Raw genomic sequence first — 26296 nt, forward strand, 5'->3', positions numbered from 1 at the left:
CCTCAATCATAGTTTCCGCCTGATTGACAAGATTCATAGTCATAATGCGTTGTAATACTATCACAAATATCCTTTGTCATCAGTCTCTTCTATCTCCATGAAAAAAGGAAAGATTTGCACAACAGAAAAGAAATTTCTGTGTTTTCTTTTTACCATCATCAGGACAGCTAAACAATATTTTACAAGAACAGAGAGAATGCTCATGTCCCGTGAAAATGATAGTCTACTTCAGTGTTTCCCAAAGTTGGTGATGGAATGGTCCTGGGGGGAATAGAAGCTACAGTTATAACATAGGATTCTATGGGCATGCTTGAGTTGGGGAGGGAGTTGGTGAGAGAAAAAAATTCCAAAGAAGGGGGCAATGTTAGAAAAAAGGAGTTGGGAAAACTATGGTCTACATCTTAAAATTCATACAGTGGCATCAGAAATAAGCTTGATTGTGCCACGACTTGGAAAAAGGTTGGCCACGCCTGACTTAGTATATTAAAAAGGCCGGGTTTTTTTATTTGAGATACAGTTTTTCGAGAAAGAGAGATTTGACTTTATAAGTACTGATCATAATGTGCTGTTTGATATCTAGTGAAAAACTGTGAGGGGAAAAAATTACAAACCTTTGTGGCTTATTCTGTAGTATCATGCAAATACCAGGCTTCTGTTTTGATGCACCAGCTAAAAAAAAAAATTCAATAAATTGATGATAAAAGCTAGAATAGTTAAATACAGTAGAGTCTCTTTACAACAAAATTTTTAACAGAATGTTCACATTTTCATTAACTAGCCAATTGAAAAATCTCAAATTTTTTTTATCATCATCATCATGGAAGACTTTTACCAAAACAGGGGAACAAAATGCAAAATAAAGAGTGTTGTCCAGATTGAATTACCATAATTTTAAACACTGATTAAAAAATCAGTGATGTCATGTAAGGTAACGAAATAAGAAAAATTTGGCTGCTGAACTTTGCGTGTTTTACTGCAAATTTTCTGAAAGCCTAGTGTTACGTTACGAGCTAACAAAGTGAAATATGGTGTCACCATAAAAAAAAGTGTTCTGTAATTTTGTTCTGTGTATATGCTAGTTCTTATCGACGGTGAGCCTGACTTCCACTCCAAAATCATTTTTCCAGGATGAGGCATCATTCCATGTCTACAACAGGATTCCTTCAACTTTTGACTGAAAGATTTCCCTGTCTATCGGATCACTGTGTCTCTGGCCATATCAAATAACCAACTATTTTCTAAAAGACATTCATACAATATTGTCGCTCCCAAAAGTTACATGTTCAGGGCTTCCACTCAAAAAATTAGAAAAGTAGGACAGGGCACCCTCCCATACACAACATAATCATAGCATAATAAAAAAAAAACATTACTCTAAAAGTTTTTTTTATTTGAAATTTTTGAAATTACTTTTTTTCGTGCAGCGCTATTTAAATATCCTACAAGAGCCAAAGCAAAATAACAGAAATGACTTGGTTACAAAAACAATTTTTGGCTGAAACAAGGTACTAGCAACCACAGATGATTCTTTTCTGTTTCTCTGCACAATATAAATTACATTATTTTTTTAATTCTTGCACAGACCGGTCTGTCAACTCTCTTCGACAATGCACAGCAAATTATGAAGACATGTACGTTTTTTAAGAATGACACTCTTTTGGGACCACTTCCAAAAGCACAGTAAAAAATGTGAAAGTTACAAGGTCCAATGTAAATAACTCAAGGCAAACCTTATATCTGAAAAAAAATAAAAAGATGCTCCTCATACAATAATTTTGAACAGTAACGAAAAATTATCATTCTGCTGGAAATGAGTTCATCAGTAGGAAGTGTGATTTCCTCTGACTCTGATGCACATTTGGCATCTCGTGCATGTTGCCAGCTAAATTGTTGAGGTGAGCTTGAGGGATTCCGTCCCATTAATCTTCCAAAATGGTTTTGAGTTCTTGTATGGTTTAAGGAGGATTATATGTTTGAGCAATACATCTGCTCAGTGCTGGAAGCTGTGGGAGGATCACCACAACTCAAGAGAATAAATATGTTAGCCTAGTGGAAAAAAGGAACAAATTCTTCCTGGCAAAATAGCTACAGACCATAACACTACTGGTGCACGAGGATGTGCCAGAACCATTTCTCAGCGATTAAGTAATGTTGGCTCATATGCATGTGTAACATGTGGGGCCCGCCAGTAGAAGCCCTGTGATGGTGAGTTGTCGTCCACCTCAGTTAAAAAAAAATGTAATAAATGTGCAATGTTTTTAATTTAAAATACCTGGAAATATGTTTATACATAAAATAAGTTCAATATTTACCTTCATGCAGATTGTGGGCCATGGACTACTTAACGATCAATAAGGTCATGAGAACACTTAATCTGCAATAGGCCTAATATTGATGATCCTGGCCAGATCTTCAATGTCTATAATTGTGTTGATGCCACATTCCAAATGTCATAATTAATCCATCTTGTAAAATTGTATAAGGGTATGTAAACTAGTTTTTCTGTTTGAAATATAATGCCAATTTCAATACTGAATGAATCTCAAGATGATTGGTTCTAGTGAATTCGCATGACTGAGAATTTTCCTTTATAACCGGTGTATGTGTTGTGAATGTTTACTCTTGTATCCTGATTTAGACGTGATCTGAGACTAGTTCTCCCAATTCTTGAATAGGCCAAGTCCTGCCTTGATGGCCTCTCCTAGAAATGAATGGAAGGTAAAATTTTCCTCATAAATTCTTGTCAGTACTTCGGTTGTGATCCTGCAGATTGTGATGACTACATAAGGCATTGGAATTCCTCCGATTTCTTTGCACATCGCATTCGGCAGACCAAGAGAAGGCGTGGATTCTCATGGAAGAAACTGACTCTGGCTAGATGGATGAAATGCGGATGAATGCGGTTCCTTTGCAATAGACTCTGAGTGACATACTAGTCAGATAGATTGGTGAGATCATTCAAATTTTAATGTGATATTCTTTTTATTTAAGAATTAATTATAATTTCAAAAATTCTAAAACTTAACACTTAACATTATTAAATGTTTTAAAGTAGAGTTGTTTATAGTTGTCATTTTTTACTGCTGTCAGCTGATGATTAATTGTTGGGAAATAAAAAGAAAATTAACTGTGAATGTAGTGGTCCACAGTAACGTTCTCTGGCAAATCACCTTTCAGTATCTACAGTGATTCTGGACACCAGCTGCTATGGAGCAGGGTTTAAGCTGGATAAAAAATTCCTTTCGCAAAAAAGCGGAAATGGGGGGAAAAGCTTTAGCAAAATGCTACAATGCTAATGTAATGATTGATAGTTTGATGTCTTTTCGTTACGTACCTCCTGTACGCATTTTTGCAGAAGTGGCTGTTACTTTTTTCGCATTCTACGATTTTTTTTTCACATTTTGCAAAAAATGCGACCGTAGCTTAAACTGTTAGGCAGAAATGCTGATTTTTCTTTTCCCATGATCACGCATCCTATGTTTATCCGCTTGCGTCGAGCGATAAAGATTTTTTTTTTTCCTTCTCTGATACTGATGTTATCTTCACTTTTGAATACGACGCCGAGTAAACCTGTTTTCATTGGTTGTTTTGTTCATAGCGCCAGATGGGCGGATTACTGACTGTACATATATATAGACTGAATGATGTGTATTTGTATCTTATCTTTTCACTTGCCTTGAATAAAACCAGCTTTGATGCAGATAGTTTATTTTTAACTTGACTCGACTCGTTATTTTTCTATCTTAAATTTGATGACTGAACAAGATAAACCCTGCTGTGGAGAGATCAGAAAACTATTTACCATCAGTAGAATGTCCAGGAAATTTGTTGCTATGGCCAAGGAGCAATGGTGTGTTTAGGCATCATACGCAATGGCAGAACTTGGCTTCACGACTTTGATGGACGCATTGTATAATCAAAGCGATATTGCACTAACATTCTCCTGGGCCATGTCCATCTTTTTTTGCAATGCAGATGGTATAGACTTTCTGATCATGGATGAAAATGCCCGTTCCCATAGGACAAATGTCCAACTTACTAGCAAGTGAAGATATTGAGCACATGCTATGGCCTACATATTTGCCTAACCTAAATTCCATATAGCACACCTGGGATGCACTCAGCAGACTATTACTCAAAGACATAACCCTCCTCGAACCACACAGTAACTCAAAATCGCCTCAAAGGACAAATGGGATAAAATCTCAATGGCCAACCATTGTGCCAACATTTTTATGTTTGCTGATAGCTTCGCTCACCACTTACATCCAACTCACAAATAACTTGCCTTGACATTAAAATTCTGTAGCCATTTTTACGAATTATAAAATGTGGATTTTTCTGATTTCTTTTTTTTCTCAAAGTTATCCCAATAATTGGCAATATAGATAACCTGAGTGCGAATAATTACAGTTCTACACTGTAGTAGAACAGATAAGTTGAAGAACATCTAATCTAGACTAATTAAAAAAAATTCAGTAGCCTACCTTGTGCTTCTTGCATCTTTTTGAACTGTTCCAGAAAGCTTCCATCATTCTTGAAAACATTTATGCTTGAAGACATACTTGATACATTTACTTGTGGTTTGGAGCTAGAAAATAGCGAACATGAGAACATTGTGCAAACAAAGCATTAAAAATATAGAAAATAATTTGACTGAAAAAAACCCCATAAACTTCATCATTTAAAAAATGACAAGTTCATAACATGCTACTTTCCATCAAAAAATACATACACCACACCCCCAGCCCGTCTCCAAGTACAGTCGAGCCTGGATATAAAGAAGTCACATGAGAATGAAAAAAAACCATTCTTTATATCCAATATTTGTTATAACCGATATACAACAAAAATACTCAAGTTTAATGAGAATCTGTTTCTCGACGGCAAGAGCGCATTTTGGCTCCCCCTTGTAATGTTGAAGGTATGGTTTGAGAATGAAATTTGCACCCCCTCTGGTCCAGTGCCAGTGGGCACGAGACCCGCCTGCTTCTTCCCCCCCCCCCTATTTGCAGCACTGCACAGACTTTACATGGAAATTCTTAATTTCTTTATATCTTTATGTATACGTCCCCAAGCAAATTTTGAGATTTTAATTAACTGCACGTCATTTTAAAAAACGTGTAACAAATAATATTTACGAGGGTTTGAACAAAATATTAGGCAGAAGTGCACAATAAATACAACCTGCAACTGGACACAGATTGGTTAAAAAACCTAAATTTAGATTTAGATTAAACCTAAATTTAGATTTTTAACCAATTGGTAGGCTATCGAGTAGCAGGTTGTATCACTTATTGTATCAGTCCAGTATGTGCCTGGCCTTAGACCCATATAGTGCAAGTCAGTGGTTCTCAAAGTATTCGTTGCGGCTTATGTCAGAGTTAAGTTGTCAATACTGGTGTGTAACTATTCAGTGCTTTAAAGTAAATGTTTATTAGAGTATTCAAGCGTGCCGTGGTCGGCAAAAGTTCAAGAACCATTGCTGTAAATATGAAGTTTGTCAAACAGTTGCAGACAAATTAAATGGTCTTATTTCAAAGAGACCCTTCTGCTTTTCGGTTCAGAATTATTTTTTACGTTCTTAAATATGCCGGATGACTTGATTCACAAAACAGCACTTATTGATGAACCATTACTTACCCTGTACAGAGATACAAAACAATTTTCATTAGGAAATTTATTTCGAAGGTGGTTCTGATGCTTTAAGGAAAGGACAATTGAAAAGCTGAATTGTTCCTTTGCTTTTATTCAACCATTCCAAAATGCCTGGGGGACCAAAATGCACATTGCCCTCTTCCCTGGTAGAATACATTGCTTCTGATGTTACTGTCTGTTCCTTCGTTTTCTCAACACTTTCGCCATCAAAGTACAGCTCAAAAGCATGACTTCGCATGCATTTCTACAATTAGAAATTTTCAAAAAATCTCCCTCCATCCCTTCAGCAAAATATTGTTCGGCTTTCCTGTTATTTTTGTTAAAATGTTCCGTTTGTCACTCTTCCGAGTTCTAAATTGTTTTTATTTTTAAGATAAATTTGGTTATTGCAATGCAGATTGTGAATGTACATATATTGTAAAATTTCATTATTATGCAGCGCATAGGCACCAGAACCTGAGAACTAGGGTGCTTGGTTCCCCCCCCCCCCAAGAACTCATGGATATGCAATGTATATTTACTATGTGGAATCTCATACACATGATATGCGTTCAGTATCTATGCTCAAATATGAGAGAACAAACAGAAACACATTGAATAGAAAGTCATCACATATTTATTAGGAATAGTTATAGTATAAACTGCAGATTCCCTAGGAGATTTTTCTTTCTGACAGCCCGACGACAAGTTGTCCAAGCCAACATAACGCTACTGGGTTGCTGTTTCTTTTCTGAATTTCTAGAATGTTCTACACAAATATCTGTGTGCAGGTGGTGTAGTTCCACAGCGTTTCAAATGGTTTTTTTTTTGTTTACCTTTTGAAACAACCTTCCATAATGGAGTATGTTACAGTGTTGGAGTATTTCGTTTTAGATATCGGGGCCTCTCAAGTTGCACCTTTAATATTTGTTTTTATTAATTTTTACATGCTAGCCATTACATTCAGAGTTCTATAATCACGCATGTTTTTATTGACCGAAACCAGAGAGAGTTTTATGCCCTGATCGGTTCATTATTTAAAAGAGCATCCCGGTTTTTATTTTTCAATACAGAGAATATTTATTTATACAACAGGAAGGACCATTGTTTATTTAAAAGTCTGGTGTTTGGTTTTTTGTTATAGAGAATTTCCTCCCGCATCAGGAGGGGCCATTGTATTAAAGGAAAAATCAGTTATTTTTTATTCAGGAGTATTCAATCCGAAATCATGTTACTATTGCTATTTCACATATTTCATTTTTAATCTTGATACTTTGTTGTTTTGATGTTTAGTCTAGGACATAGTTACCCAAACTTTTTGTTCCATCGCACCCCCCCCCTTTCTTTAGAATTTTTTTCCTCTCATTCCTCTAACTGAAGTAAACACCCTAGAATAAGTAGTAAACACATAGGATCCTATATTAAATCCATAAGTCCTATTGCCTCCCAGAGCCATTCCATTGCCCACTTTGGGAAACACTGGTCTAGAAAGTGACATTATTATTATTATTATTATGCTTATTGGTTTCCGTTATGATTTCTATGTTGGATGGTATTTTTTTACCACCCATAGCAGCAGTTACTGTCAGACGTATTTGGCACTGAGAGAAAAAATCTCCAATGGCGAATTACACTATAGTTGATTAGACATCCTCCCCAATGAACTTTATAAAAAAGCTTAGGCCCAGAGGCGTCTTAATATATGGCACCCGGGCATAGCCCAGGGCCCTCAGAAAAACGAGAAGTAGTTGAATTTTTTAAGAATTTTCCAGGTAGGGGCCTCAGAGAAATCTCTTGGCCTGTGGGACCCACAATGTTCTTAGGTCGGCCCTGCTTAGGCCTTCCCACAAGAATTCATGGATATACAATGCAATTTTTACAATGCATATCTTCCCCCATGTGGAAGATCCTGAATCTCCTACACATGGGACGTCCAACAACTATGCCCAAAGAAAAGAAACACATTGAATGGAAAAGTCATCACATAGTTAATTTTTCAAGAGTGCCTGTCATACTGAATAGGAGCATGGCGTCTTTCTACGTATACAAAAAAATCATTCATAAGAAAAGGATTGTTTAAAAGTTGGAGAGAAAATTTCTTTGATTGAAAAATGGAATAGAACTTCATTAATTTTTTAAATGTGTTCACATGCCACTGCTGAGCACTAGGCAAACATCCCTCCCACTGGTCCAGTTCACCAGACCTTGCTCCCTCAGGTTGCAGCACTGGCCATAGTGATTTTATTATAGTGTAAAAGAAACTTGACAATTCCTATGTATTTAACTCACACTATATCTTCATTGGATGATGATGGCTGTGGTGGTGGCGGTAATGTTTTAGGATGATTATTTTCAACTTTAGCATTTTTTTTCTCAGCTATCCTACGTAATATCTCTTGTTTTTTTTCTTCGATCATTTTTTTCTGAGCGGAAAGTTCCGAGACTCGATCCATTTCTTTTTAACCTAAATGAAAAGAGCAAATTAAAAATTTACACTTCGACAAAATTAAAGGGGTTTCTACACACGTGCATTTAAAGTATAAAATATCATTAATTCAAGTCATTTCAATAGCAAATATACCTAAATAATGAACGAAAACAAACAAATCAGAGAAATGGAGGATTCTGACTTGACTCGACTTTGATACTCAGGTGGAGTTGCCAGATCAAGCCAAAATCATTCTCAAAAGTAGCCGAAGATGTTTGAACTTCATATGGTCAATTTCGTACCGATGCAATGAAGTCTATGATTTTTGCTGCTATCTATTTAGTAACTTCATGAATAAATTATTAACAGAAAAAAAAAATAGGATTTGTGCTGGCTGTCACACACTATTCAAAAGACAAACGAAAAACGATCAACTAGTACTATTTACTATGTATCACTAGACTGACCATATTTCCTCAAGAGAAATACGGGACATTGGGATTCAAAATACGGGGAAATACGGGACATCGCCAATTATTGCCAAAAAATGACGCCAAAACCGAACAAAGTCGCCAAATATTGTTGAAATAATGGAGAAATCACAATGACGGGAAATGCAGCATTACTGCTAATTGCAGTGGATTAAAATGAATTCCACGAAAAAAAATTTCACTAAGACAAATGTGGGAGACTCATATACTCATTTATAGTTGTAGTTATCATAATATAATTTATAACTTGAAAATAATTTCAATCTTTGACTTCAATAAAGAATAAAAATTCAAGTAGGCTTCGTGCAAAATACGGGAAAAACCGGGACACTTTTGCTAAAAAGTCGGGACAGCCAAAAGAACAGAAAATACCGGGACTGTCCCGGGAAATACGGGACGTATGGTCACCCTATGTATCACTTATTAAGCCACAGGTGGCAGCAAATTCTGGGTATAGGATATTTTTTTCACTATTAAAGCCAGGTTCTCCTAGAAGCATGGGCGGAGATACGGGGGGGGGGGCGTGGGTTGGTATTGATCCCCCCAGCATCAAAGGTGAAGTCGACAGACCTAAAGCATATATTTATAGATGAATCGACATCATCTTGCCCCCCCCCCCCAGAATTCCAAGTCTATCGCCGCCTATGCCTAGAAGAAGGCTTTCTGCTGCACGTCCAGCGTGAAAACTGTGATTGGTCAAAAAACCTGAATTTCAGGTTTTCACGCTGCACACTGCGCAGAAATTTTACTCCTATAGGAAGACCCGGCTTTAGTCACAGCCGTCCGCATTTTCATGTCAATAACACTGAGCTATAAGGAAATTTACTTATAGTTCAGTGGTCAATAAACATGGCGACTCACTTTTGAATTCGCAGCCAAGCCAACACCCCTTATAGATAAGAATGTTCCTAACAATATTGCTGACACAGGCTACTATCCATATAACAAACTCTTTCTAAAAAGAGCCAGTTGAAGAAAAAACGCGTTAATGGTTGTCCAGATAGCCGACCCTCACAAGTACAAAATAATCTATAAACATTACAGATATAAATATGGTTGGTCTTGACTCCCTGTAATTTCACCTGGAAGATGGACTCTGACCAAAATATGATTTCATAGTGTCAAATATCATTTCATTCCGCTAGTCACCGTAAAAAAAAGTGTAGACAACAACCGCTTTACTATAAATAACGCGCATGCGCATTCGAACATGTTTAATCCTACAGCGAGCTGACGCTGCTATCACAACAAAGAAATATCAGATTCTGATTGAATTATACAAAACTGAGAGCAACAAGCTCAGTTCCTGCTCGATGAGTAATATAAAATTTCCCATGAGGAAATTTGAAAATAGAACTATAATTCGAAATTTCAATTTATTTTTTAATACAATCAGACATTATATCTTTATTTTACTATCTATGATTAATTATTATTTTTTTTTTTTTACCCTTACTGAACAGAGCTGCTTACTGATTGGAACGTTTACCTTGAAGTTGTGTTTTTGTTGTTATTGTTGTGTATGTGTGTAGGAAATGATTTAAGCTGCACCTTTAACTAATGTTTGGTTTCACATAATTAAACATCTTCATTATTGCTATTATTATTTGTAGACCGTAACGAGAAATTATTGTCGGAAGCATGGAATCTGACGGGGAAATACTGTACGATTCGGATTCGGGAAATGCTTCCAGTGGTCTCGAGGATGATGGTCTATGCCTAGATGGCGAAGCTGGTGTATCTTCGAAATCGAGGGCTGCTGAGGAAGAGGAGTTCCCTTGCGAAGTGTTAACCACCGAACAAATCGTGCAACACATGGTTGACTGCATCAAAGATGTCAACATGGTTGTACAGGTTTGTATATTAGTTAGATATTGTATGCTGCTTACTTCATAGTGAATGCGTATACTGCAATTTCTTGAATCGTGAAAAACCTACCCCCTCCCCCTGAATTCTGTGGTGTTGGAGCCATGGGTGCCGAGCACCCCTAGGATTAATTCGGTAATCAATATCTCCTACACACTGAACTGAAATGCTTCCAGCGCCCTTGCTATAATGTTATGCATGTCATTTCCCCACCCCCTAAAATTTTAAATTGACTTTTTTGTGTTTGTTCTCGAAGAGAAATGCTCATTTTATGTTTGTATGAAATCTCTCTTAACGGTCACCCCTCTTCTATAACGAAATAATAATTTCACTTGTATAATTAAAGTATGCTTTCAAACCCCTGTTTGGCCGTCACCCTGTTATATTGACGGATTGTGTCTGTCTTTGACCGTGTCCCCCTAAAGAGGGGTTTTATTGTTTTTCTTAGCTCCTAACATTATCATACACTAGTGTCATTGATTAAGAACAGAGCCAGACCTTGAATCCTACGAACGATGTGGATGCAGAAGGCCCCAACTGAAGGGAGGCGATTTTGTATCATCAAAATATTATTTGGTTACACTTGGAAAATGTCCAGAACTATCCCTGATTAAGAGTCATATTTACTGAGGCGGAAAAGCAGTGGCGCCAGAGCCAGGGGTTTCTGTGGGTCAGTGCCGCCTTAACACATGGGCCCACAACCCGGGAGTCAAGTGTAGAGGAGCCTCATAAAAATTAAATGATCAAAATTTCTCACTGTAAGTATGCAAATTGAAAGGCACAAATTTATAGCCAAATAAGGGGATACTTGGCAAAAATCATTTTGCCCAGGGTAATCACAACCATTTCTGGGTTTCACCAACAGTAATGTGATATGAGTTCAAGCAAGAATTGATTCAGAAATAAATTTTTTCTTATTATAAAATAATATTTTGACATAATACTCAAGACGAGCACTTACACTGTGCGTGTTTCAAACCTGTGACAGGTTCGAAACACTTCTGACGTCACTGAGGGAAAAGGCAAGCTAGCTAAAACTCAATGCAGCAAAATTTGTGTAGCCTACTGTCAGCAAAACCACAAGTTTCCCTCTTCATTAAGGCTCATTTATATGGGTTAAGTAATTTAGTAGTGAACTAAATTTCAGTAGTAATATCCACAGAAAGCACCAGAAGTGAAAGGATAGGCCTATCACATAAGTGAATGTGTGTTTTCATAATAAATTGATGATACTTTAAGAAAAGTAATGGAGGTCAAAGAAGGTGTTTAAAGTGTCGTAATCTCCTTCGTAATCTTAGTGATTAAGTTGCAGTTTGACATCATTTCACAGGTCTGGTGTATCAATTAATTGGGTAATTCAAACTTTTTTTTCCTTCAGCATGACTTTGGACTTTTAACTAAGTTTGACATTAGTTGATTGATTTGTGTGTTTTTTTTAGATACCAGCTACTACGACCAGAATCCTCCTGAATTATTTCAAATGGGACAACGAAAAGTTATATGAACGGTGAGTGGGTATATATACAGGGTGAACATGACCTAATCTGCCAAATAATGATAGATGAGCCCCCAAGTGAAACATGAAACATTCCCCTCACCAACCCGGTTATATCTCGAACTGTTTTCGAGTTATGGTGGATTATGATTATGAAAAAAAAGTAAAATCAGAAAAGACCCAATCTGTGAAGTTTCTGAAAGACCTATATGCAAACTAAGCACATATTTTGAAAAGAACAGAAAAATTCTTATATAGTGTCTTCATTTCCATAAAATATCTTGTTCCTAGGAGAATTACAAGCGCTGAAAGATTGGCAAAGTGTAAAGTTGTATTGTCCCCAGAATTTATAATCACCAATTCCACAATCCCGTCTAGCTACAATCCTTCAAATTTACCAAAAACTTGTCTATTGCAGCAGTTTTCAAAAAAGTCTACAGTAAGCCGTATCAGTGTTTTGATCAAGGAGAAATTTAGTCTTTTGTTTGCAATACATCACTGAAATCAGCATTGTCAAAATAGATATTCAACAAAAATTTGGAGTCATTAGTTACAGATTTTTAGCAACAATTTGATTTTGTTGAAAAAAATCCTAGGTGATACCACCTCTCTCAGGATATCTGAATTTAATGCCAAGCTGAGAGATTGGCCAAGTGCAAAATCATCTGAAATGTCTACTTTGACAAACCCTGATTTCAGTGATGTATTGCAAACGAAAGGTTGATTTTCTCCTCTTCTAGATCACGATGTGGAAGTGGTTTATTGTAAACTCTCTTTTGAAAGCTGGTGCAATGGGCAAGTTTTTGGTAAATTTGAACAATTGCAGCTAGAAGGGTGTTTGCAGTTACAGAATTTGATGACAATTCAATTTTGGACTTTGCCAATCATTCAGCGCTTAGGTCTTTCACAAATTCAGGTTTTTTCAGACTTGACACATTTTTCTTCCATAATCCATTATACATCATAATTCAAAAATGCTTTAAGATAGACAGGGTTGCTGTGATGTTTTATGTTACACTTTGGCTCGTCAATCACCCCCTCACATTTGGCAGGTTAGGTCATGTTCATCTTGTATGTTATTCATTTCTGTTCCTCTTGTTTTCTCTTCTTTTTTTACTTTTCATTCATTGAATGATTTGTGTATTTTACAATCAACGCTTTAAGTCATGTTTGAAACATTGTTAATCATAATACTATTGTGAACTGGAAATTTTATAGAATTGAGGCTGGTCAAACATTTTCAAGTGTGAGCCATACGTGTGGAAATTGATATGCTCAATCTATATTTCCTTTATTTCAGTGATTTGTGGATGTGTTTGCGTTTTTGAATATACACATTAACCTATGCGGGTATTTCTAGCTCACATATTATACAGTTGCCCCAAAGCAAAATGTACCATAAACTGGAGTAATTCTGAGACGGTAGTGGAGGGGTGTAACTTTAGGATGATTATTTTCAGTTTCAAATTTCCAGCCAATGTCATGAGTTTTGCGGTTTGTGGCTACTGATGAAATGCGTAACATTGGCTGGAAATCCAGAAGTCGAAAATAATCAACCGTCTTTGTTTCACCTCCCAATCCCAAAGTTACCCTGGTTAGTTCTACTAAGATCACTCATGTGCACTGTCGACAGCTACTTTGAGACTCTTTTCACAGCATTCACACGCTGACTTCCAGTCAACATGTGGATGTTACAACTTAAGATTCAGTGCATGCTTTGGCTAGCTGAATTTAAATCCGTGATGCAGTAGATGAACTGAGTGGAATTTGGAGCCTCTCACACTGGTACCAACAGGGTATCCCTTCAGAATTTGATTTAATAATGCCTCAAATGCTACCAAACACTTGGCAAGAGATTCAGTACCATTTGGACATCTACGAAGCCTTTTTAAAACTGCTCACATTGAATTTTATTATTTTATTGAGGGGCCGTTAAAGTATTATGTAAGCAAATTTTTTGCCATTTTTCACCCCCCCCCCAAATTAGGGGCCGTTCAAGTATTATGTCATCATCGATAGAGGGGGGGTTTCCAATTTGCTGACTTTTGATGACAAGGGGGGAGAGGGGGTTAGATAATGCTTACGTCATCAACCCTCCCTTTATGAAAATATGAGTTAGGAGTCAGAGGGACAGAGCTGATGACGAAATTTTGCTGACAAGGGGGGGAGAGGGTCAAAAATGGCTAAAAATTTGCTTACATAATACTTGAACGGCTACTTAACAAAATTTTGTCATCACTGCTCCTTACCTCCTAACAAATATTGGTGGGATCAGAAACGTACGCGGGAGGAGGGCATAGGGGGCTCGTGCACCTCCCCCATCCCAGATGAAAAAATAATAATTTTTTTAATGAAAAAAATATTTTTTTAAAATTAAAATTTTGAAAGAAAATAGCTTTTTATGTTGTTTTAATCAATTTCTGTTGATTTCAATGCTATTTGAAAGGTAAGAAATCAAAATTTTTCTTTCAAAAATTCATTGCGATTCACCCTTTATGCCATATATGGTAAACCCTTGACCCGCAGACCAAATGTGGCCCTGAAGGTTATCTGATGTGGCTGGCCCCCTCAAACCTAATTTTGTAAAAATGAACTAAGCAGCACATTTTTACAAATCGCTTAAATGATCCGTGGCACAATTCCAGAGCATTATTGGTGGCACATTTTGAGCTCACTGAAGTAGGCCTTAAATATCACTTTGACATTCGAAGATCACCTAAGTAACCTGCGACACAGTTACAGAACACTCAAACGATCCGTGGCACATTTAGAGATCCCTTGAGTGACATGTGGCACAGTTTTAGAGCACTTAAGTGGCCCAGAAACATTTCCAGAGCACTAGAAGGATCCGTGAAACATTTATAGATCATTAAAGTGGCTCTGTAGGGGACTTATCAATAGGTAGAATGTTAGTTCAGGTGCCCAATAACTATCAAAAGGTTTTTTTTTAAGTTTTTTGTGCACCGAATAAGATGTCATTAAGAATATTTCATATTTTCATAAAAGGTGGTTGATGACGTAAGCATCATCCAAACCCCCTCCCCCCTTGTCATCAAAAGTCAGCAAATTGGAAAGTCCCTCCCCCATAGATGCTGACGTAATACTTGAATAACCCTAACCTATGAATAAACCTGAGAAGTTGTCCTCTTCAACGCAATTTTAATTTATAATTAATCAAAAGGGTGGTTCTCTCACTATAAGCCATTACTTTGAATACCTTTAGCTTGGACACCCTGTATAAAATAATAATATAAAAATATTTAACACTCACATTCACTCTAGGATCTTAATTTAATTAGTTTCAAATTATCTGAAGTTTTTTTTTCTAAATCACAAAATGGAAGTAAATGCATTAAAATAAAGTAATATGGCAATTTCCCGAATGGCATTTTGTATCCCAAAATTGCATGACTCATTAGGAACTTAAAGAAATGCCTCAGCAGCAAATGAATAACAATAACACGATGAGATGATTGAAAATGAGTAATTTTTTACTTTAACTCATTATATTCCTTTGACTACTACTACTTAACCAGTTCATGTACATTCTCTTTGGAATTTCTAAGTAATCGGCACATGCCAGAATGTGTGGCTTTGAAACGTATAACTATGTTGTATAGTTGTGTTTGTTTCATGTTCATGCTGCCATCTGTCTTCCATTTTCTGAAGTAAAGATGGAAATGCTTGAATTTTTATGTTATAGTAGTATCGTGTTATAGGTCTGCCTGCTCTCTGAGGAAAGACTTTTTTAAATGGGAGACCGGCTCACGCGCATTCACACCTCAAAGCTGGAAAAACACAGAAAACCAACTTCAGCTGACCACCACTGTGCCGCCAACAGGGTACGAGCCTGGATCCTCAGGCTCGTACCGCACAGTGGCTAATTCTTTGACTACTAACAAGACATATGCCCCACTAAGATTTAAAAAATTACTACTGGAACAAGAATTGTTCGGAAACTAATGGTAATATATCCCAGTCATAGAGCCAGACCAGTTGCTCATGTTTTATCTTTAGTTATTTTCTTTACCATTAAGGGAGGAATTTCGCGAAGTTATTGCTACACTCTATTTTAAGTTTGCCTATGTTGTTCACCTTTCATTTATCACCTTTATTATTATTATCACCTTTTTCATTCTCAGAAAGATTTGTTAAAGGTATGGTGATGCGTGATGGCACATTAAGAATTAGTTGTTTGTCAAATAATCAAATTAGCTTTTTTTTCTATTTTCAGGGAAAAACTTTATTTTGTGCTTTGTTCCCCCCATTTTCAAAGCATTGGCATATCCTTCAAAAATCGCCAGTAATAAGCTAATGTAAAGTTATACATATTTTTTTTCCAGATGGACTAGATTCTCACAAGTTTATTAGAATGTAGCCTTATAGCTAAAAACATGAATGTGATCACAAACTACTTGAATAAATAAATCTTTTGTTTTGACTCATTGTCTGAATTGTTAATGACTGCTTTTTTTTTGTTATGTCTGTATAACTTATATTTTATAATTTTGTTATATTTGTGACCATAAAAATATACTGTCTATATTTATACTATGTCTTTGCTCTTTGTGCCAAGGTATTTTGGGGATGATCCAGACAAACTATTTGCAGAAGCACATGTAGTGAATCCTTTCAAAAGTGCCAACAAGTACATTCGCGTGAGTTATCATGAAAATATTAAAAAATTACTGATATTTCTTCGACCGTTAACTGGTTAATGCATTGTGAAATTTGGCTCTTTTTCTTTTTTTTTCTCTTTAGATGTTGTCCTTTCCTCCTCCTCTTGACACTTTCAGTATTTAATATTTTGTCTAGATATGCCTTTCAGTAGTAAGCTTGATGTGTGAAAGTCATTGTTGTGACTTTTTTTTTTAGAAAATGCTGTGAAATTTGTGACCCTCCATGATCTGTGTAAATATTTTTATGAACCTAGGATTCTACTTTTTTTTTGTTCTTGATATATTTGTAATTTTAATGTAACCATTGTGTGTGTATGATATAATTTAGATGTGTATCATTATAAATTTACACCTACAGTAAAACCCCTCTTAACGGATACCTATCAGTTGCGGTTGTTTCTTCTTTACAGCCAAATAATAAAAGTATGTGTTTCAAACCCCTGATTGAAATGCAACGATTGGAGAGTGGCCCCGGTCACTCTTCTTTTACAGCTGATTTTTTTTTTTTGTCCCACCAGTGGCTGCAAAAGAGAGGTTTTACTATAATAATAAATTATTAATTTTGTAATTTTAGATAGCCAAAATTATTAGAGGAGATGATTTAATTTAAACTTTTTCTATAGAGCAGAAAACAAATTTTTGGGCACTATTGTGTATTGCTCAAATTCTAATTATCTCCAATGCTGTGCATAACCATAATTCAATCAAGGAAAAGAAATAGCTTGTACCCAGAAAGTTTCTTGTGCTAAAATTAAGTTAGGAGTGAATTGTATCTTGGCAATGGCTAAAGCTGAATTAGTCTAGAAATGAAAAATGATCTGTGGTGTAGAAGGAGGAATAAGCCTCTAAATGATTAGTAAAAGAAATAGTTGATAAAAAATTTAGGTATTTAAGCCAGTACATCTTCAATAGCAGGATCAAGTGAAGGACAATTTGTTTAATACTCCCTGTGAATGCCAAAGAAGAATGACACGGTTACACAATCAGGGGTCTGTCCAGCCAAAATATCAGCCCATTTTCTGTACCCTTCACAAAATTCTGAATCGGAAAACAAACCTTTGCAAAATACTAAACAAACCATAAATTTAAAATTTCATTTTTTTTATTATATTGTTTCACTTCCCACAAAATTACTTACTTTTCACAAAATTATGGATCATTTTCACAAAAAATAAATATTTTTCACAAAAATGGGACACTTTAAAAAAATCTAGGTAGACCTAGACCCCTTATAATGGGAACTGCTAATTGTCATTTTGTAAAGAGCAGCAAGCCTAACATTCTACTTAATTTAGTTGAAATTTCTTAAAATTGTAATTCACCATGATTACCTTGGACTTGGTAATAAAAATCAAAAATTGATTTTTATGTTGTTAAAATAACAGTCATTCTTATTTCATAAAAATCTCTACATAATAGTCTCTATATAACAAACTTCTGTTTAACAAATGTTGGTATATAACATAATTGCTACCCGCGATCCCCTTTATTTTCATTAGTTTAAAAAGAAAATTTTTTAAGGATTTCTATGTATATTCAATTTTTTTTTACTTTCCAAGTGCCATTTGGTTTGCATTGTCCAGTTTTTGTCATTCTCAGGGTGTATGTTGTTTCATCTAACTCTTTTGACCACTTGCTTTTGGTAGATTTAAACAATGTTAATATTGCTTCCCCCCCCCCAAAAAAAAACCACAAAAGTGTGTATGTTTATATGCAGGATTAATAAACTCTCCACAATCACATTGCAACCTAAATATATTTAGGTGTGTTTCTCATGATGTGCATGTTTGAGAAATGAATTTTTTTAGAAAATAAATTTTCAGGAGCATTTTGCCGTATCCTTGAAAATTATTATTTTGTGATTAGATTATCTGTTGAAATTCTAGTAGATGACAATAATGTGAGGATGAAACCTTTATCTTGGTGCATTTTATATCAGAAAGATTTATTTAATCCCTATTCCTAATTTTCCATTAAGAAAGATAGCTTTTTTATAACAGGATTTTATTTATCATGTTTAGTATGCCTAGATAATCCTCTTATGTCACAATTTTTTCCTCTTTTGCAGAGATCTTCACGAACATTGGAAGCTTGCGAAATATGTTATAGAGACCTTCCTCATTCAGTATGAAATCTGTATCCAATATCTTGAAACATGTTTTGTGTAATAAGACTGAGTATAGAGATTTTTTCCCCCAAAATGCTTTTCTATGAAGATTAAACATCAAAATTTTAACATTAAAAAAACCACTTTAAATACAGGGAAACTTTACTACAACAGTACTCGATTAGGGAAAAATCTCTCTACAATGATATTTTTTCAAATCTTATTTGAAATTGCTTTTAATATCAACTCCTCTCAATTCAGTAATGTCCTTTACTGCAATAAATTCATGAAAAACAGTATTTTTTTTAAGAGATTTTGAAATTCTATAATGATTTTTCTTTATATATTTTGCTCAAAAAATCTCCTTCAATATATTTAAAAATTTTCACTAGTTTTTTTTCTTTTGAGGTCATCTGGTGAAATTGGTATTTTTAGCACCTGCCTCTCCCCATAAAATGATAATGGAATCGCCACTTTTTTTCGTGTGTAAGACACCAAAGTGTAGTATGGTAAACTCCTTTACAGGTTGAAATACCCAATAGAATTTTATTACTTAATTCTAATTTTTTATGTACACATGGTGAATAAATTAATTTAATAAATAAATAAGTTTAAAAATAAATAAGTTCATTAAAAAATAAGTTCATTTTCTAATGGTACTAACAAAGCTGATTAAGAAGAGATAACAACAGCATGAATTTGGTGGCGGCATATGATAATGATGCTCTGTTTCATCGTAACTATGATCCTTTTACAGCTTTACTTTTCCTTGGTTTGCAGAATATTGTTCTATGGAAATTTCACTGCACATGCATATGTTGCGCTATCAAATTTGTTGCAAATTATATACAATATGTTAGCTTTTACTTATTTTAAATATGTTCCACTACTTGTTATCCATGTGATTATATTGCACCCATCCCTTCATCTGTGAAGGTCTAGGTTTGAATTCTATGTGGGTCTTTTTTCAGACATTCAGAATTTCCTTTAAAGCGTAGGTCTTAAAAATCCAACGTTTCCATGCATAAACTATTGCAAAAATAATGTTGATCTGTATTTCTGAATCTCTACCCCTGTCTTTCAGAGACAATGAAAATGTTTTTTAAAAAAATTTAATAATATTTTTCAGATGCATCTCGTACTGTAAATTGTTCAGATGTCACCACCTGCTGAAAACTTAGATACAATTATTTTGGATTTTAATTTTCTTCTATTTTGCTTGTAGATGATGACAGGTTTAGCTTGTGGCCATAGGTTCTGCTCAGAATGCTGGAGGCTTTATCTCACCAATAAAATCATGGAGCAAGGAAATGGCCAGGTATATATTCCATTTGCTTGTTTAACTGATAGAAACATTATGTGGTATAGTAGAACCTTCCTTATTCAAAATAATGGGACCTAACTCATTTTGGTTATGAGTAAATATTTTCTTAGAGCGCTCTAAAATGACTGGATTAAAGGTCTTGAAACTAATAAGTAATGAAGTGCTTAAAATTACTTGTTTCATTTACAAGTAAATCCAACTAAATGAGCTTGCAAAATTATTTGTATTAATTTACACAAAAATTGCCACGTTTTTAAGACAAATAAATCACACTGGTCGAATGGTCGACGCGTTTCGGCTCTTCAATGGAGAGCCGTCATCAGGACCTCGTGGTCAGAACTCACACGAATGAAGAGTGATGTTTACGTCTGGTCGTCCGAAGAGTTCGCCTTTGTATTTGCTGCGTCCGAGTGGTCTTTGGATGCGAATTGGGGAGCCATCTGTTGTAAAGTGTTGAAAGTTTTTCACGACTGAGGTTAATAAAGCCTGTCCAAGCTGACGAAATAGGTGGTGTGTTTCTTCCATCATTAACGAGGAAATTCTGGCATGTTCTGATGAAATATCCCTCGAGAAAATTCAATTCCGAATTGTGTGTTGCTTTTTTAAAAACAAATGCTTTGTCAAAATCAAAATGATGTGAATGTTGCCAGCAGTGTTGGGCAATAGCCGAATTATCCGTCCGTCCCTTCTCAACATGCCTTCGGTGTTCGAGAACTCGAATATTTAGATTTCTTCTAGTTTGGCCAATATATCCATTTTCACAATTCTTGCATGGGATGAAGTAGATACCAGATTCTTTGGAGGGTGAGATAGGATCTTTCAGATGGGAAAAGGTGAGTATATTTGTTGGCTGGAATATTGTATGGAAGTCAAATTTCTTGAAGATAGAAGAGATCATGAAACTTGAAGAAACGAATGGAAGAACAACGGTATTAGAAAACTGTTTTGAGTCAGCTGGGAGCAGGTTCGTGGTGCATGTCTGGGTCATTTTTCTGAGGACCTTGTCGATGATAAAAGGTGAAAAACCCTGATTAGAAGCGATGTCACGAAGGATATTGAGTTCATTCTGGAGGTAGGCTGAATCACTGCAAAGTTTTTTTGCTCGATGAACAAAAGAAGAAAATGCCGAAAGTTTCTGATTGGGAGGATGAAAGGATTTTGCATGAGGTGGCATGGAGATAGCGAATGGCTTACGGTACACAGATGTATGAAATTCAGTGTCTGTCTTTTTAATGAGCACGTCGAGAAAAGGCAGTATATTATTTTTTTCCATTTCATAGGTGAATTCAATATGTGGGTCAATAGAATTCATAAAATTGAATAACTCAGTGACATTGACATCAGTCTCATCAACTAAAGTGAATGTGTCATCAACATACCTGATCCAAAGTTTGAAGTGGTGGGTTTCCAAAAGTTTTGTTTCGAAAAAATCCATATATATGTCACAGAGGATAGGCGAGAGTGGGTTGCCCATGGCAAGACCTTCTGTTTGGCGGTAAAACTTTCCAAACACTGAAAAATAATTGTGCGATACACAAAGTTGGGTGAGTTGACATATTTCTTCGATTTCAATCGAGGAGAAGTGGAATTCTTGCAGACGTTGTTTCAGGAAAGAAATTGCACCGCTGATGGGAATGTTAGTAAACATGGATTTGATATCGAAGGAAATCATTGTAGCGTTATCTGGTTGAATGCTGCGGATGATGGAAACGAATTCTGAGGAATTCTTTACTGTGAAACGATGTTTTTTGCAGAGAGGTAAGACCTATAATTTCTTGCATTGGATCACCTACGCATCAACTTGCTAAATTTCTCGTTGAACTTTTGTCCCCTCTCTGCAAAAAACATCGTTTCACAGTAAAGAATTCCTCAGAATTCGTTTCCATCATCCGCAGCATTCAACCAGATAACGCTACAATGATTTCCTTCGATATCAAATCCATGTTTACTAACATTCCCATCAGCGGTGCAATTTCTTTCCTGAAACAACGTCTGCAAGAATTCCACTTCTCCTCGATTGAAATCGAAGAAATATGTCAACTCACCCAACTTTGTGTATCGCACAATTATTTTTCAGTGTTTGGAAAGTTTTACCGCCAAACAGAAGGTCTTGCCATGGGCAACCCACTCTCGCCTATCCTCTGTGACATATATATGGATTTTTTCGAAACAAAACTTTTGGAAACCCACCACTTCAAACTTTGGATCAGGTATGTTGATGACACATTCACTTTAGTTGATGAGACTGATGTCAATGTCACTGAGTTATTCAATTTTATGAATTCTATTGACCCACATATTGAATTCACCTATGAAATGGAAAAAAATAATATACTGCCTTTTCTCGACGTGCTCATTAAAAAGACAGACACTGAATTTCATACATCTGTGTACCGTAAGCCATTCGCTATCTCCATGCCACCTCATGCAAAATCCTTTCATCCTCCCAATCAGAAACTTTCGGCATTTTCTTCTTTTGTTCATCGAGCAAAAAAACTTTGCAGTGATTCAGCCTCCCTCCAGAATGAACTCAATATCCTTCGTGACATCGCTTCTAATCAGGGTTTTTCACCTTTTATCATCGACAAGGTCCTCAGAAAAATGACCCAGACATGCACCACGAACCTGCTCCCAGCTGACTCAAAACAGTTTTCTAATACCGTTGTTCTTCCATTCGTTTCTTCAAGTTTCATGATCTCTTCTATCTTCAAGAAATTTGACTTCCATACAATATTCCAGCCAACAAATATACTCACCTTTTCCCATCTGAAAGATCCTATCTCACCCTCCAAAGAATCTGGTATCTACTTCATCCCATGCAAGAATTGTGAAAATGGATATATTGGCCAAACTAGAAGAAATCTAAATATTCGAGTTCTCGAACACCGAAGGCATGTTGAGAAGGGACGGACGGATAATTCGGCTATTGCCCAACACTGCTGGCAACATTCACATCATTTTGATTTTGACAAAGCATTTGTTTTTAAAAAAGCAACACACAATTCGGAATTGAATTTTCTCGAGGGATATTTCATCAGAACATGCCAGAATTTCCTCGTTAATGATGGAAGAAACACACCACCTATTTCGTCAGCTTGGACAGGCTTTATTAACCTCAGTCGTGAAAAAACTTTCAACACTTTACAACAGATGGCTCCCCAATTCGCATCCAAAGACCACTCGGACGCAGCAAATACAAAGGCGAACTCTTCGGACGACCAGACGTAAACATCACTCTTCATTCGTGTGAGTTCTGACCACGAGGTCCTGATGACGGCTCTCCATTGAAGAGCCGAAACGCGTCGACCATTCGACCAGTGTGATTTATTTGTCTTAAAAACGTGGCAATTTTTGTGTAAATTAAAACCAGGCAAAGTTACTCATTTTTTTGTGATATTATTTGTATTAGTTCCTTAATCACTGACCTCATATACATCAAATAAGCTGACAAATATTTTTGAATTTGCACATAGGAAAAACAAAATATATTTTGGTTGTTCCAGGGATGGGAGGTTTTACTATATATTCAAAAAGGTTATATAGGTCTGAAACACTTCAGTGTTCCTCAATTTCTCATGATGTATAGTTACAAACTCTCAAAGTCTTTTTCTTGTTCCAGCAGTGGCATTCAAATCATAGCTAAAAGTTATTCTTTGATTATTATTCATACTATTATGAATATTTACTTATGTGTTTCAAAAGGAATTCCAAAACCTTTTAAGGGCTGATTAGAACACAACAAAACATTGTGTGAATGTGAAATGTTGAGTGCAAATACAGTAATTAGATGCAGTAATGACACAATAACAACTCTAATTTTATGGCAATGTCCTCAGTGGTTTCTTATTAAGAAATAAATCAAGACAGGACAGAGAGATGGGAAGACTGGAGGAGGGGGCATTCGAGAGGCTCACTGTTTCCCATCCATTGGAGCAGAAATATACTGGCTTATTAATTTCACATTTCAGAACATTACTAGTCTGACTTGGAATCAGGCTTCATCGGCTTCATGGAATCTTTTGTCCTGCCGCTGCAGTTGAAATGTTTGTACTTTAATGGCCTCATTGCAAAGTCATGAGAGTAAACTGCGTTTGTTTGTTAGCAACTGAATCTCCTTGACCAGATCTACATTTTCAATTACAATTGCGACCTCAAAACAATGATCACCTAATTTACATGATTGTTAATATTTTGGTATGAACCTTAGTTTGTTTTTCTTTATTTGTTACTCAGCCATTGATACTATTTTTCTTTCAACAGACAATACCTTGTGCTGCCCATGGATGTGATATACTTGTAGATGATCAGACAGTCATGTAAGTATTGATCAGTACATGTATCAGAAAATATCAGTTTTGAAAATATACATTACATGTGGGTCCATGTGCTAGGATAAAAAAAAAAAATTTAGCTGTAAAAAAAATCATATATTATTATTGAAAGGATATCAGTGGTCTTTATTTTATTGGTAAGAGGAGTCCTGCCCTTCAGGAGTCCTTCAATGTTCTGGTAAGAAGGTCTGCAACCTTTGTGCTCCTAACCATAGAATGAGAAAAGTTTAAGAACCTTTACATTACATGCATAAACACTTTCTTTTCAAAGACTAAAAAAATCAGATGAAGTGAGTGGTGGTTTAAAAATGTAATGACTTTTTCTTGAATTAATAAAAGGAATTTGCTAATACATAAAGTTAGATGATGAAATTACTTTTTATTGATTAACATTCTTATTATTTTAAAGATACAATTCTGTAACAATCTTTCATTATACTTTTTCATTATTACTTAATTTCCTTTATGTTCATTGGATGTTTTTCATTTTAATTCAAGATTTTATTTTGTTTTTTTACAGGAGCTTGATTACTGACCCAAAAGTGAAGTTAAAATATCAACACCTTATTACTAACAGCTTTGTTGAAGTAAGAGCACCTATTTTTATTCATTGCTTCTGCTGTATTCGTTTAGTTGTCTTAATTTTCCATTTTTTTTTTTTACTTTTTTTTCATTCTGACAATTTTTTGAGTATAAAGCTATCCTGTAACCTTTTCAGTACCACATTGTGAAAAAAATTAAATAATTATCATGAAAATATTTTGGTAGGTTATTTTAGTTCTAAAATTGAGACCTAAAAAGATAATTTTTTTTCAAAATATCATAGTAAACAATGATTTGGTACTCTCTCTAGAAAGTGTACCTGGTACTCTCTCTAGAAAGTTTCTTTAGAACTATGTACTTACAATAAAGATAAAAATACCAATTTGTGTGTGTGTAACATGTTGAAACATAATGAATATTTTTTTTATTTTACTACCAAAGAAAGCCACAATTTTTTTTATTAAATTTTTTAGGGAACATTTCGTAAAAGCAATGTTTTACTGCATTACATAAAAGTGTAAGTAATGCAGTAAACACTTGTACAGGGATGAAACGTCTGAGTTTTATTAAGCAACATATTTAAGAAACTAATAATCTCGCATTTATCAAGTGTTTATTGCAATCATTGCGATTACATCTAGCAATTGTAAAATAGTTATACAGCCTTTATACTTCAAAATACCAACACTCAACAACTTATGTAACGGGTGTCATAGGGTCAAAAAAGTTAGAGTGGTACTTCAAAGTACTTTCAGTACTGAAACGGTTAAAGGCTCTTTTCTTTTTAAACCTGAGGGGTTTCATTTATCATTTCTCTAATATGAGAGATGTTTCTAGTCTACAATATTAATGATTACTGGCATTCTTTTTACTGTTAACCCTATTAGAATGTTGATAAAGTTAAATTCATTCTCATCAAGACAGAAGTAATTAAACTGTGTGGTCTGCAGAAAGGGGGGGAAGCAAATTGCTTTGCACAAGCCTAAATTTGATCCTTGTATAAACCTCACATGCACCTTAGTAAACATTCCTCCAAGGGGCTTATAATAAAGTGGTGCATGCCGAAAGGTGTCATTGTGTCTCTAAGGTATAGTAGTCTCGCACTTACACAGGTGCTTTTCTGTGGTTTCTTAATTTCATACACATGTCATGCTAAGTTCCACAAAAACATGGTTTTTACTTAGTCTGTGTCTCTCTCTTGTATACACCAAAATACATTTGGAGTGGTTTTCTTTCGTTGCTGACTACAGTCATTGTTGAGCATCTGCATTTTCTCTTCTTGCATATTACTTTTACTTGAAAGAATAGGAAAAAGCTGCTGAGTATAGAATAAAAAGGTATTCCTTCCACACCCTGCCTTAAGATTATCTTGAGAGTTACAATGAAGGTATTTTT

At 35.4% G+C, this 26296-nt stretch overlaps 2 protein-coding genes across 2 annotated transcripts in view; one reads left to right on the forward strand and one right to left on the reverse strand.

Annotated features, from left to right (window-relative positions):
• Positions 1–8315, reverse strand: part of LOC149066833 (SURP and G-patch domain-containing protein 1-like) — a 32340-nt gene extending 24025 nt beyond the window's left edge. The window contains exons 1-4 of the mRNA XM_089253131.1: positions 8219–8315; positions 7927–8101; positions 4488–4591; positions 612–669 (exon numbers count right to left, since the gene is read on the reverse strand). Coding sequence (XP_089109257.1) covers positions 612–669; positions 4488–4591; positions 7927–8090 — 326 coding nt within the window. The 5' untranslated portion in view covers positions 8091–8101; positions 8219–8315. The remainder of the gene's footprint in view (positions 1–611; positions 670–4487; positions 4592–7926; positions 8102–8218) is intronic.
• A 1712-nt stretch (positions 8316–10027) lies between these two features.
• Positions 10028–26296, forward strand: part of LOC149066834 (E3 ubiquitin-protein ligase arih1-like) — a 39164-nt gene continuing 22895 nt past the window's right edge. Inside the window, exons 1-7 of the mRNA XM_089253068.1 lie at positions 10028–10410; positions 11862–11929; positions 16494–16575; positions 18665–18721; positions 19929–20021; positions 24288–24343; positions 24879–24945. Of these exons, the coding sequence (XP_089109194.1) occupies positions 10198–10410; positions 11862–11929; positions 16494–16575; positions 18665–18721; positions 19929–20021; positions 24288–24343; positions 24879–24945 (636 nt within the window). The 5' untranslated portion in view covers positions 10028–10197. The remainder of the gene's footprint in view (positions 10411–11861; positions 11930–16493; positions 16576–18664; positions 18722–19928; positions 20022–24287; positions 24344–24878; positions 24946–26296) is intronic.

This window comes from Pholcus phalangioides, unplaced genomic scaffold (genome assembly GCF_987345545.1).
Source record: "Pholcus phalangioides strain wild (caught in Gottingen) unplaced genomic scaffold, Ppha-v1.0 ptg000032l_1, whole genome shotgun sequence".
Taxonomy (NCBI): domain Eukaryota; kingdom Metazoa; phylum Arthropoda; class Arachnida; order Araneae; family Pholcidae; genus Pholcus; species Pholcus phalangioides.